The following is a 14,212-nucleotide window of genomic DNA, read 5'->3' as shown; positions in this document are numbered from 1 at the left end:
AGAACAATAATTGAATCATTAATAATTGGATATTATTTCTTCATTTTTTCAATAGTTTCTCTAATAGAAATCCTACAGTTAGAATTATGTGTATGCATTTTATTAACTTCTCTATAGTAATTTCTATAGAAATTTTATTTCCTGAAAAATACAGTGATATTCATATAAATTAATGTACAAGTTGCTGGGTGTAGAAATGGTAAAATGTCTTACAGAACAGGTTGTGGTAAATTGGTTATATTCTTTTAGGTTCTGAGTTCAAATCCTTCCTTCGGTCAGCAACTTTATTTTTCATCCATCTGAGGCTGATGAAATTAGAATCAGTAAAATTAATTTAGGTTAATATAATCGGCTATATCTTAGAAGGTGGTACCCCAGCAATGCCACATTCAAATTACTGAAACTAGTAAAACAGTAAAAGACTGCATTAAAGCTATTTTAACACTACACAGAAATCTTTAAAAGTAAAACATCAGCTTTAAAAAGCACCATCCGACCGTGGCCATTTGCCAGCCCCATCTGGCACGTAAAAAGCACCCACTACACTCACAGAGTGGTTGGCATAAGAAGGGCATCCAGCCGTAGAAACATTGCCAGATCAGACTGGGCCTGGTGCAGCCATCTGGTTTCCCAGACCCCAGTTGAACCGTCCAACCCATGCTAGCATGGAAAGCGGATGCTAAATGATGATGATGACGATGATGACTACTCGAAAAGTATGAATAATACTTCTTTTTGGCAATGTTATTTCTATCACTTTCTTTCTCTTTCAAATGTTTCTTTTCTTTTGCAGCCAATACATTATGTTGGAATTTTTTCACTGTTTCTGAATTTAACTTTTGCAATTGCTTCTTTATATTTTTGTTATCGCTGTTCAGGAATAGAGGTAAGTGCAGTGTTTTATTTATTTGATAATTGTTTGTTGTATTGCAAGACACATCAAATGTCGCACCATTTATGTCATCTTAGATTTGAAGATACCATATATATGACATTGTTCTTGTTTAGACTGCAAGAGATTGAGTTACATGACTTGGAGTTACTTCAGCTTATAAACTGCAAAATGTTCCCTTAGAAAGGAAAATAAATGAAAATCAATAGGAAATGAGTAATACAGGATAAGATAAAAAAATAGATAAAGCAATGTTTGTGGTTAAATATCAAGAGATAAAGTAGTGAAGGTAGTAAGATGTTAGCTAAGAGAAGAAAGCAAGTGTAGAGATAATGAGATTCGTCAAACATCATTAAGTTAACACAAACGTTTGTCTGTTTATCTGATATCTGTTAAAAAAAAGTGGACCTTTTTTAATAAAACTTTACTTGAAGGTTATTTAAGATTTGAGTGGCAAATATATTTGAGTAATTTTGACCTTCTGAACTTATCCCCACAGAGTTTCTACTGCTTGAATTATTACCTGTCTATAAGAAAACAGCTATTCATAAAAGCCATAAACTTTGAATAAACCATACCTGTGACTTCAGATGAAGAAATACAGAAGCTCTTTTTTGCTTGACAAACTTTTTGTCAGACATAAAGATACCCTTTGGTCCAATAAAAACTCCCCTACACATTTTGATATCAGCATGTGTGCAATCGATTCAGCAGAGATCAGTGACTATACCTCTTGCATATCATGAAAGATACCTTCCAAGGTTCTAAAGGTGATTTATAGTTCCTTGCTATCAACAATAACAACTGTCAACTCACAGATGAATTCTAAGAGTCTTCATAGCTTCTTCAACAACCTAGGTTTCCAAATCTCTGTAGAACACTGCTTAAGAGAAGCCAACTTCTTGAACATAGCAATTGATTGGCCTGCCTGCCTGCCTACCTACCTACCTTCCTACCTACCTACATACATACATACATACATACATACACACATACACACATACATACATACATACATACATATATACAAACATACACATGCATGCACACATACATACATACATACATACATACATACATACATACATACATACATACATACATACATACATACATACATACATACATACATGATGTTACTGAAATTCCACTGAAAGAGTCTTGGATCTAGGATAGAAACTGACTCTTTCTCTATCAGCAAGAAATCTTGAAAAAAAATATGAATAATGACATAAATATATACATACAATCTGTTTTTGCAGGGTCATTGAATGACCAACAGCATTACAATACCTGAGCAAGCTGGAGGGAAGAATAATGTGTGGGGTTGTATACGACAGCTCCTAATTAACAAAATGCTCCCAGAAAAGAAAAAAACAGAAAAAAAATCACAGGAACTTAGTGGTAGCGTGGCTGGACAATCAGAAGGCTTTGAATAGTAAACAAATGGGTGGATTATCAAGGTTTTAGAGCCAACCAAAATTACACAACCATTTGTGAGTGCTATTGAATGCCTGACCAAGACTGGGTATACCACTTTGCTCCTGAGGAGTGACAAGCAACAGATTGAATTAGATAGCACCCATTACCAAAAAAAATCATCTGTTGGGTTTTCTTTGTCGTTTCATAATATAGTGACCAGAGAAATGGATCCAGAAGAATTTCTCATCTTTCCTTTGTCAACAACTGAAACTGTATGGGCCAAATATAAGCCACATAACAAAAGCAATTGGACCTTATAACTCAATTTCCTACAAACATTGGGATGAAATTTGGTGAGTTTAGATGGGGTTTTTTGACAGTAAAACATAGAAAAGTTATGCCCTCCTCTGAAAGCCTAAAATGAATGGCTTAACAATACAACCTTCACAGTCAGATGACAATTATAGGTATCTTGGACAAGATGAGAATGTCAGTTAGATATGCAGGACCCGTAAATAAGGGGAGAATCAGAAATGACTACCTCAAGAGAGTAAAGAGAATATGGTCATCAGAATTTCCATCTTACAAAAAACATATTGCCCACAACACCTTTGCAGTGCCTAGCCTTACACCTAGATTTGACCTTCTGAACTGGTCACTACAAGAACTCAATGAGATAGATATTAGAATTCACAAACTGCTCAGCATCAGTTGAGATGTAAACAGTCTATACTTCCCATAAAAGGAATGTGGCTGTGGTCTAAAATCTGTATTGATGTCATATGAAGCACAGATTGTGATGCTGAAGCAACATTGGCAGCAGAGGAAAGAGGTCAATAACTATCTTGCCCAAGTTGGTGACCATGAAACTAATAACATAATTTTTTTTTCACCCTTTTCAAGCCTAGCCAGGCTCATGGGCCCGGTTTCTATGGCACATGTGTTCCCCCCAGCTGGACGGATTGCCAGTCCATTGCAGTGTTACTCAAAAAACAGGAAGAGAGAGAGAGAGAAAGTTGTGGTGAAAGAGTACAACAGGGTCACCACCACTCACTGCCAGAGCCTCGTGGAGCTTTTAGGCATTTTCACTCAATAAACACACACAACACCCGGTCTGGGAATCGAAACTGCAATCCTCCGACCACAAGTCCGCTGCCTTAACCACTGGGCCATTGCGCCTCCACAATAACATAATTAGTATACCTAAAGACAGTTTTCTACCCAAGGAACATTGGTAAGATCTATTTATCAGAGCAGAAGGAAAAATGAACTAGTTCACTGAGAAGATAGTACATGGGTACTTGGGACATAAAACAATAGTCATAGAAGAGATCAATCATGTCAACAGCTTGGTATAGAGTACCAGCACTAGTGTAGCTAGAATGTGTGCCACCTGGGGCAGTTCTTCTGTTTGCCACCCCCGGACCCCACAAAAAGCACATATTGCCTACAGCAGACTAAAAGTACCACAACTTTGAAAGTGCTGCCTGGGGCAGACCACCCCTACCGCTCCCATAAGCTATGCTAGCAAGTACCAATAAGTTTATGATATCCCACTTTGAAGGCTACACCCATGCAATCCAAGAACAGAGATTCCCATCAAGTACCTACAACATAGAAGGCAGAAAACATTGATGCTCAACAAATGTAGGTTGTGTAACCCCGAGACTGAAGATATCAACTACATTATTGCCAACTGTGAGAGAATGTCTTCTAGATATTATCTTCCCATGGGGCATGATATAGTGGTCATAATGGTCTGGAGCAGGATAACAAAAAACAGAATACCTACAAACTAAGTTGACTATATTGAGACTGATAGTTCAGAAGAATACTCTCTTTACTCTTTTTACTCTTTTTATTTGTTTCAGTCATGTGACTGTGGCCATGCTGGAGCACTGCCTTTAGTCGAGCAAATCGACCCCAGGACTTATTCTTTGTAAGCCTAGTACTTATTCTATCGGTCTCTTTTGCTGAACCGCTAAGTTACAGGGACGTAAACACACTATCATCAGTTGTCAAGCGATGTTGGGGGGACAAACACAGACACACAAACATATACACACACATACATACATATATATATATATACATATATACGACGAGCTTCTTTCAGTTTCCGTCTACCAAATCCACTCACAAGGCTTTGGTCAGCCCGAGGCTATAGTAGAAGACACTCGCCCAAGGTGCCACACAGTGGGACTGAACCTAGAACCATGTGGTTCGTAAGCAAGCTACTTATCACACAACCACTCCTACTCCTACTGGTGGGATTTGAAAATTAAAAGTCACACAGTTAAAACACAACCAGTCAGGTATTGTAGTTGAGATGACTCAGAAGTTGTTGCTCTTCAATTACAATCACAAACAGCAGTAGCTCTCTTCAGCTGAATACACATCTTTGACTGTTTAAAATTACCCAAATATGACAACTTTAACATGGAATAACTTCTAAAATACGAAATTTTGTCAAAAATAGTGTAAGTAAACCGTGTTCAACATGAGAAATTACACCAGTATACGAAGTTTCAAACTGTTTAGTTAAAAACAAATAATTTAAAAATCTGCAAAACTGAAGAGATCCTAAAGATGTATGTGTACAGAATATTAAAGAAAGTTTTACCAAAACTTGCAAACTTTTATAATTATTATGAATTTTTGGTTGACATAATGGACATCAATTATTGTTTGGCCATGTTATCAACTGACTAAATATGCCAATTTATCAAACATTAGCTGGGCTTTTATGGGCTATCAAATGTGAAAATCATTAGCAGTTTGTTTCCAGATACAAGACTATTATATTTATTTCATGCAAAAATTCATCTAAAATGTGATACAGTGAATCATAAATGTTGATATACTTGATTTTAATTTTAGATCAACATGCCAAAGAACTGATGGTCAAGACACCTCCAGTTGTCCTACACCTGAAACTAGTAATGCCAACAATGAATCTCTGACATCTAGCATCTCAGTACTACAAATAAAAGCCATTCAAAAAGTGGGGTCTTTGAAATTCAGGAGCAAGTAATGCAAAATTCTCTTGAACTTGATATTGGGCTAGTTAGTCGAGCATCCATGGGCGAAAATGAGCACAAGACCATTCTTCAGCAGAAGTGGAAGACACCAAAGCAGTTTACATACCCAAAGAATCACCAGAACAGAAGGTATTCTCCAGCATGGGAAGAAAAGTTCCCATGGCTTAGGTATTCTAAGTCACTGGATTCAGTTTTTTGTTCATTGTGTGTTTACTTTGCTGCCCAAGATATGAGCAATCCGGAATTTGTTACCAAACCATTCCAGGATTGGAAGAATGCCTGTGGTCAAGAAAGAGGGTCTCTAACTCATCATGAAAAGTCAGATACCCATTAAAGAGTAATGAAAAGGGTTGATGAATTTTTGATGATATGCCAAGGAGAAAAGAAATCAATCACAGAACATTTTTCTAAGGCATATGCTCAGCGAGCCGAAAAGAACAGATTAACTCTTTCATGAATTCTTCATGTAATCACTTCCCTTGCAAAAAGAGGAAGCTGGTTCCATGAGAAGAAGGAAGGAGACAGTAATTTCAACATTTTTATTAAGTGAAAAGCAAAAGATAATCCTGCATTTGCAGCCTTTCTGGAAAATGTACCAAAGAATGCCACATATTTATCTCCTGTTATCCAGAATCAATCAATTGAATGTCTTGCAACAGTCATCAGGAGGCAAATCATTAATGAAGCCATGAAGGCTGACTATTTCAGTATCATGGTTGATGAAATTTGTGATGCAAAGGGGTTTTTTTGGCTTTTGGAAACAACCATTTCTTTCTCTTTGTATATTTTTTGTTAAGTTAGAATTTCTCTGTTTGGTCCAGATTTTCCAATTTCTTTTTTCTTGTATAAAGCAATGGATGGAAGCATTTAAAAACAATTAAATTCAAAGTGAACAAAATAAAAAATATCAACTTTTAAACATTTTTGGATCTAGTTTGAGTCACAAAATCAGCCCCCTTTAATTTTGCTCAGATTTGGGCAATGGATGGATTTGAGAATTTTGATTACACTCAATCAATTACTTTATCTTGTAAATTAAAGAATTTAATGTTACTTGGAACTACAGTTGAAAATTTGTGTAATTTTAGCTAATCAACAGACAGCAAGGCATTAACAACTAGTTACCATAGCAACATATCACTTGCTGTGCTGAGTCTTCTCGTCTGCATGCAGTTTCTCTGTACATGTTTTTATTTTTGTGCAAACTTTATAAATTGTCTATTACCTGTGCTCATATCAATTAGAATTTAATTTTAGGTATTTTTCATATATTTCGTGAAGTTTTTCTGTGTTTGTTTACTTTTTGCTTAGTGGTAAGAGCCTAGCACATGTATAAAATGGTTGGCATTAGGAAGGCATCCAGTCGTAGAAACCATGCAAATCAGACTGGAATATAGTGCAGCACCCCAGCTTGCCAGCTCTTGTCAAACCATCCAACCCATGCCTACATGGACAATGGACGATAAACGATGATGAATATAATATATTCAAATAAGTAAAACATAATATCATGAATAGCGATAGCGAAACCGGTCGATATATTAAAAATTATATTAAAACTATGTAAGTGTGCGTATTTTCCTTTTTCAATTTCCTATATATATATATATATATATATATATATATATATATATATACACACACGTATTTTTACGTTTGTGTATTTGTTTTGCAAGGTTCCTGACGTGAAGTCATGTGTTGAAACAGATATTCTTGTATTTCGGGATGGTCATATTTCTTCTTTTTTCACCAAATTCATTCCACACTTGTTTATTATTGTTCTTATTTTATGTTTACTGTCTGGAAACCTTTCATCACACATCCTGTGATCTCTTCAGCAACTCTCCATCACACATATCTCCTGTGCTGTTTAGTCCATTCTGAGAATGGACCAAACAGAACTCTGGGGTGGAACAGAAGGACTAGGAATTTTTTTGCTTCAAGTATTATGATGATTTTGATGATTTTGGTGGGGTATGAAAATTTTGGAACAAACTCATTGAGAAATGGTAATGTTTTAAGGTAAACAGGAAAACATGACATATATTAGCTCTTAAATGGCTAAGGAAATAAATATGATTTAAAAGACATTTTACATGTTAATATAACCTTTCTAAAATTATCTTTCTGCTTCTACAGAAAAATGCTGTCACAACACAAGGACCAGGGATTATACATCTGCCAACTGATAGAAATGAAGCACTTAGACCTCCAGAATACACTGCTTATCCTTCAGAAATGCCTCCACAATACACTACTTCTCTTCCAGACGCCACTGAAGAACATAAGCCTCCAGAATACACTGCTTATCCTTCATATGTTGTGGGAGCAGAAATGCCTCCACAATACAATGCTTCTCTTTCAGATGTCACTGAAGAACATATGCCTCCACAATACACTGCTTCTCCATTATATACTGCTGGAGCAGAAATGCCTCCACAATACAATGCTTCTCTTTCAGATGTCACTGAAGAACATATGCCTCCACAATACACTGCTTCTCCATCATATACTGCTGGAGCAGAAATGCCTCCACAATACAATGCTTCTCTTCCAGATGCCACTGAAGAACATATGCCTCCACAATACACTGCTTCTCCATCATATACTGCTGGAGCAGAAATGCCTCCACAATACAATGCTTCTCTTCCAGATGTCACTGAAGAACATATGCCTCCACAATACACTGCTTCTCCATCATATACTGCTGGAGCAGAAATGCCTCCACAATACAATGCTTCTCTTCCAGATGCCACTGAAGAACATATGCCTCCACAAGACACTGCTTCTCCATCATATACTGCTGGAGCAGAAATGCCTCCACAATACAATGCTTCTCTTCCAGATGCCACTGAAGAACATATGCCTCCACAAGACACTGCTTCTCCATCATATACTGCTGGAACAGAAATACCTCCACAATACAATGCTTCTCCTCCAGATGCAGATGCTACAAAAGAACTATGCCTTCATCAACTACCCAATGAAAGGGAATAGAATTTTCATACTTTGTGCAATTAAAAATTGTTTAAAAAGCATTATATATATATATATATATGTAATATAAAATATAAATTAAAAATAAAACCACTATTATGCAACTCAAACAGTGATAGACATAAACCAAAACATAAATAACAAATAAAATATATTTTTATAAAACATATAACTAGATCTCAAAAAGTATAAAAATAAATAATTAATATATAATAAGTAAAAAAACTATGTACGTTTCATGGCTACAATTAAATTCGAATCACAATTAAAATTTTAAGTTAATTGAAATGAATTCAATTTAAAATTATGTATATATACTAGCATTAAAGACCCATCGTTGCCGGGTCATAGTGCTAGTGCATGTATATATGTGTATATATATATGTGTACATATTACATGTACATCTATATATATACATCTACACATAAAATACAAAATACAAAGTTATATCTTGATAGTGCTAGTGATAACAATACTCAAAATATATAACAGACTGGAATTGTTAGCCCGTCTCTTGTAATTTCGATCAATTGTATCTTGTCCTCCCTCTTGTATAGAAGTGTGACTACAATCCAGCCTACCTCTACTTCTGGGGGGAAGGGCATTTTTAATTTTTATCCTACGTCCCAGATATAAAGGTAAAAATAAAATATTTCCACTTTTCAAGTTCGAGTCGAGTACTCCCTTGCACGCTCCGTTAACTCGAACCTTGCTTCTATTGTGGCAAATTTACTGCCTCTGATTAGATACCTTTCATAGTCGCACCAAGACACTTTTCGAAGGTGCTTTCCTCCATGTGATTTTATTACTACCCACAAGGGGCGAACATAGATGGGACAGTACAATCGGGGAACTTAAAATAAGAAAGCGAATGACAAGAAAAGGAAAAAATAAAAGTAAAAAATGACATATGAAAGAATATTTACAATGAGATGTAAATGCCCACTCGATCCCCGGAATCAAGAGGTTACATTTTCGTCACATATATTTCACAAAATTTTCTTTTTTTTTTTTCTCTTCTTTCTTCTCTCTCTTCTCACAATTCTATACGTATTCCATAATAGCTTTCAATTCTCTAAAGTCAATCACTGAGCCCTCAGGCAGCCGCTCTCTCACTCGAACACTCGTGTAAAATATTACACTCTCTCCGGCAGCTCTGAGGAACTCAGCGACTCTTTCTTCAGGGATTAGAGCAGTCTCCCGCCACTGATCGGTCATCCCGTCGACCCATATATGTCCCTCCGTATTACATGTCAAGTCTTTCATTTCAGGGCAGAAATGGAAGGTTACCAACTTGTAGAAGCAGTAATCTTGCTTCCGTCCTACGCTCTCCCTCGCTTTTCCCTTCGGGCCCATTTCTTCCTTGTTCTCCTCTCTCTGCTTCTCTCCTTCTCTCCTTTTGCCCTCCTCTCCTTCCTCCTCCTTCTCTTGTCCCTTTGGTTCCTTGTCTGTTCTCTCCCTCTCTCGTGTTTTATGTTCCCCTTCTTCCTCCTTTTGTGTGCCGTCCCTTCCCTTCGTTTGATTCTGATCTCTCTCTTGTTTCTTTCCTGTTGTTTCCCTTTCCTTTTTCTCTTCCTGACTCTGCTTTGGTTCCACTTCTCTCCCTTCCTTTATTTCTCCTTCCTTCACTGACCCACTATTTCCCCTCTCTTGCTGTTTTGTTTCCCTTTCCATGCTTTCCCTTTCATTTACCGTATTCTTCCTTTCTTCAAGTTCCCGCTCGCACTCCGCTACGAATTCGTATAACAGGCACTCCTCCTTAATGTGCCCCCCCGTCCCGCACAAGCAACAGTTTGGTTTTCCTCCCTCTACAATTACACTGAGGGCCCCTTCATCCTCAATTTCAATTCTGTAGGGGAACCTTTCAATGTCCTCCCCTGTGGCCATCAAACACAGTTCCACCCCATATCCTCTCCAGTTTACCGCGTTGGACTCCTTAAAGGATTCCACCTCCACCTCCTCTTCTGCCGCTCCTAGAATAGCTGCTGCCAGCCACTCTGTTTTCACTTCTGGGGGCATATTCGGGATTTTAACCCGGACCCCTCCTCTTCCCTTGTATGAGGGCCACATTATAAATTCCTCGGCTCCTAGTACAGTGGTAGCCAGTGAGGCTGCAATTTCTTCCGTTGCACATCTCACCTCCACCGTACCAAACTTCTTGCCTCCACTCACGTAGGTTGATTTCCCCATTATGTCTCCCAGACACCTTTCGATTTCGGCCATCTCCACTCTTGCCAGCTTCTTCGTATCTTTGTCTTGGGTTCCATATGTCACTGTCTTGTTTTCCTTGTCCTCTTTTGCCTTCGCGGGGGGGATCAGCTTCACGCTATCACCCTCCCCTTTGAAGAGCCCTTCATATTCCTTGAGTTTACTCTTCTCAAAGAAAACATCCTTCATGATTATCGACGAATCATTATTTCTTTTTCCCGTGACCCCCGCGCAAGTCGCCATGACTAGAGGGTCAATTCACCCTCTTCGGAACGTTTCCACACGTGGAGGCAAACGCCTCGCGCGATATTAATCAATTTACACAGAACAAAATTTCACTGTCTAGTCACAGATAACAACACACTTGGGTAAATTTCCTCCATGTGTTCAAATCTTTTTTCTCTACATTGTATACTTTATAGACAATAGTCTCTTCTTTAATTTAATTTTTTGTTATCCATCTGGACTATTCCATTTCTGCACGCTAATTTTATTTTTAATTTATTCCCATTCATGTGAAACCACTTATTCAAGTTCAAATCATTGATGCAATTTTATACCAATTGCTATTTTTACTTTTGTTATGTTACGATTATATTATATTTTAGTTTGATTTTAATTATTACTTACTACATAAAATTCAATTGTTATTATTATTTTTATTGTTAAAGTGAAAGTATCTGACATAAAATAGAGAAACGTTTTTGTTTCACTTTTAACACGTAATACTGAAATAGTGGAGAAGATATGATATTGCTATGGGCTCGCTCTAGGCAAGAAATTGAACATTTTTTTGCCCATGAAACTACATGGACCCTAAGTAAGGCATGTGTAAAATTTGAATGGAATTGGTTGTGTAGTTCTCAAGCGTTAGGGAATCGTAGTGGAGAAGATATGATATTGCTGTGGGCTCGCCCTAGGCAAAAAGTTCAAATTTTTGCTGATGACACTCCCCGAACCCTAAGTAAGGCATGTGTAAAATTTGAATGAAATTGGTTGTGTAGTTCTCAAGTTTTAGGGAAACACACAGACAGACAGACAGACACACATTCTCAGTTTTATATATATAAAGATATACACTGCTGGAGCAGAAATGCTTCCATAATACAATGCTTCTCCTCCGGGTAAACACACATACACACACACACACATATATATATATCAGCTCTTAAATGGTTATGGAAATAAATATTAATCATAGGCAAATATAATTTGCCTAAAGAGAGAGTGGGGTGCTTTCAAAAACAATAGCTGAATAAAGGATAGCATCTTGAATTGTAATTAAATTCCAACAAGTTGACTACATCAATACAATATAATTGAAAAGAACCTTCTTTCTCTCTGTCTTTCCTTTCCATTTTTCTTCTTTATTTTTTCTTTTTCATCTCAAAATACATGCTTTCTTCTACTCTCTCCTCCTCTCCACCTTTTCTTCTCTTTTCTCTTTCTACTTTTCTAAACAAAACAAAACGATATATGTGACTGCATGTGTATCGTTGGCAATTTTTTTTCCTCCGTCTTCGCTTCCTTGGATCTTTCCTTTTTCTACGTTTCTGCCAAAGAGCTCTGCTCGAAACGTAAAACCCTCCTTCTTCCCTTCCTTCCTGAGCGTCCAATAATACTATATTTGTTCCACGTCCTCGCGTTGTTGTGTTTTCTCTTTGTGTTTTTATGTTTGGATTAACTATATATATATATATATATATATCACTTTTTCAATCCTAATGTGTATAAGGACACTAGACTGTTAAAAAAGCATTGTCTTCAAACTGGTTATTTGGACTGGAATAAAATTTCTGTAATTATATTGAAAGAGATGCTAAGGCTTTCTACTTTGCTAAATTTCCTTATTTTTTATAATAAACAGAATAAGATTTTTTTTTCAGATATATTTGCAAGTGTTGTGAGTGCTGTCAAATCAGCCAAATCTTCATGTTGATTATAAAAACAAGAATAATATTTCAACACATAAGTTGTGATAATCGTTAATGCTGTTTAAACCGCAACTCTCCATGATGGAAAGGAAATTTAAAACAGTGGTACTTCAAAGTGAACGTTGTTCATTCAATGTCCAGGCCCGATCTGAACTAAACTTTTTCAAATTGGCACATTTCACTGTTGGACAGTACAGTCACATACATATGCTAAGACAGACACACCTCAGTCCTATTCATGCACATTTGTACTATCTCTGTGTTTAGATGTGTGTGTGTGAGTGTGCGTGTCAGTTATCACAAAAATGCATGTATACTGACAGACACATACACCCTCACACACACACACACATCTACTTGTCAGTCATCGGCCTAACCTACATAACGAATACTCAAACACACACACACTGACAGACACGTACATACTCATATAGAAAATGTGACGTGGTGGTGGTATAAAATATCGTTTATGATAGGTGACCTATGGAAAGATTATAATGTTAAATTTTTGTAATGTAAATATGTATATGAAAATAATTTGATAGCCGAAAGATTATTGAATCTTTTGATACCTTTGATACCTCGTATGTCAAAATCAGCAACTTAGTTTTCAAATCTATAAGGAACATATGTACACACACACGTGCAGTCTCTTTTATATAGTAAGACTAGCAATGCAACCTGGAATTGCTCGGATGCTGGTGTGTTTACGTCTCTGTAACTTAGCGGATTGGCAAGAGAGACTGATTGAATAGGTACTAGGCTTACAAAAATAAGTCCTAGGGTCGATTTACTCAACTAAAGGCAGTGCTCCAGCATGGCCGCAGTCAAATGACTGAAACAAATATAAGAATAAAAATATGTATACATATTTTTGTTGGATGACCATTGACAATTCATGAGTTCCTCCACCCTTTGTTTTTTGTCCAGTAAGGTATCCAACAAACAATATTGTTCAACATTAATATATATATAGTTAGAAGAAGAAAAATTGGATTAAAAAATCCTGGCAGGTATCAATAAAGTACTCAGTATTAAAAGAATTTAGTTATAAATCTTCAACAATCAGATACCAGTGGATGTAAGTAGAAAGCATATTCAAGGCAAATCTTCATGCATGACAGGTAAATTCAAAAATTCATTTGCAGAATTTTGCAAAACCGAGAGTATTTAGCAATAAACGGAGTATGGAATATCTAAATTCTAAATCTATAAGTAAAATTAGAACAGATAATGTGTATAGTGAAATTAACTCTAATGATACACTTTCTAAACAAGGTTTGATTCTATAACTAATCACAACTCTGATAATAAAGTTAGTTTGTTCCCTAGCCTTAATATTAATTATCATGATAATAACCCCACCTAAACACCTAATTTGCAGAGGAAAGCTAGTAGAAATTCCTTTAAATATGAGTATCAAATTCAATTGAATAAATGCCTGTGTAATTGTCTAAACAAAACTGTATGCCCTTTAGAAAATCTGTATTTAAGGGGAAAAATATCGTATTTCAGTATAAGGTAACAACTGGAGCTCATAAGTATTATCATATTGGGTCATCTACTACAATTTGGAAATCTAGATTTCATAATCATTCACATTCATTTATGTATAGAAGAAAAAGTAATCCTACAAATCTTAATAAATAAATTTGGGATTTAAAAGACAAGAACATTAAGTATGATTTAAAGTGGTCCCTTATTAGTTATGCTCCAT

General features: G+C 36.3%; 1 protein-coding gene across 1 annotated transcript; it reads left to right on the top strand.

The window, feature by feature from the left end:
* The first annotated feature begins 763 nt into the window (after window positions 1-763).
* On the top strand, window positions 764-8,372 carry LOC118765492 (adhesive plaque matrix protein-like). The gene is made up of 2 exons (XM_036507736.1): window positions 764-886; window positions 7,495-8,372. Exon 2 carries the CDS (start codon window positions 7,594-7,596, stop codon window positions 8,350-8,352), a length of 759 nt encoding a protein of 252 aa, XP_036363629.1. The 5' UTR covers window positions 764-886; window positions 7,495-7,593; the 3' UTR covers window positions 8,353-8,372.
* The last annotated feature ends 5,840 nt before the right edge of the window (window positions 8,373-14,212 follow it).

Source organism: Octopus sinensis, linkage group LG11 (genome assembly GCF_006345805.1).
Source record: "Octopus sinensis linkage group LG11, ASM634580v1, whole genome shotgun sequence".
Lineage (NCBI taxonomy): Eukaryota > Metazoa > Mollusca > Cephalopoda > Octopoda > Octopodidae > Octopus > Octopus sinensis.
The sequence above is the reverse complement of the archived record's forward strand: the minus strand, read 5'-3'. Positions and strand labels throughout refer to the sequence as shown.

Coding starts and splice junctions, on each gene's coding strand:
- LOC118765492 (XM_036507736.1), top strand. CDS start 7,594: ATGCCTCCACAATACACTACTTCTCTTCCAGACGCCACTGAAGAACAT.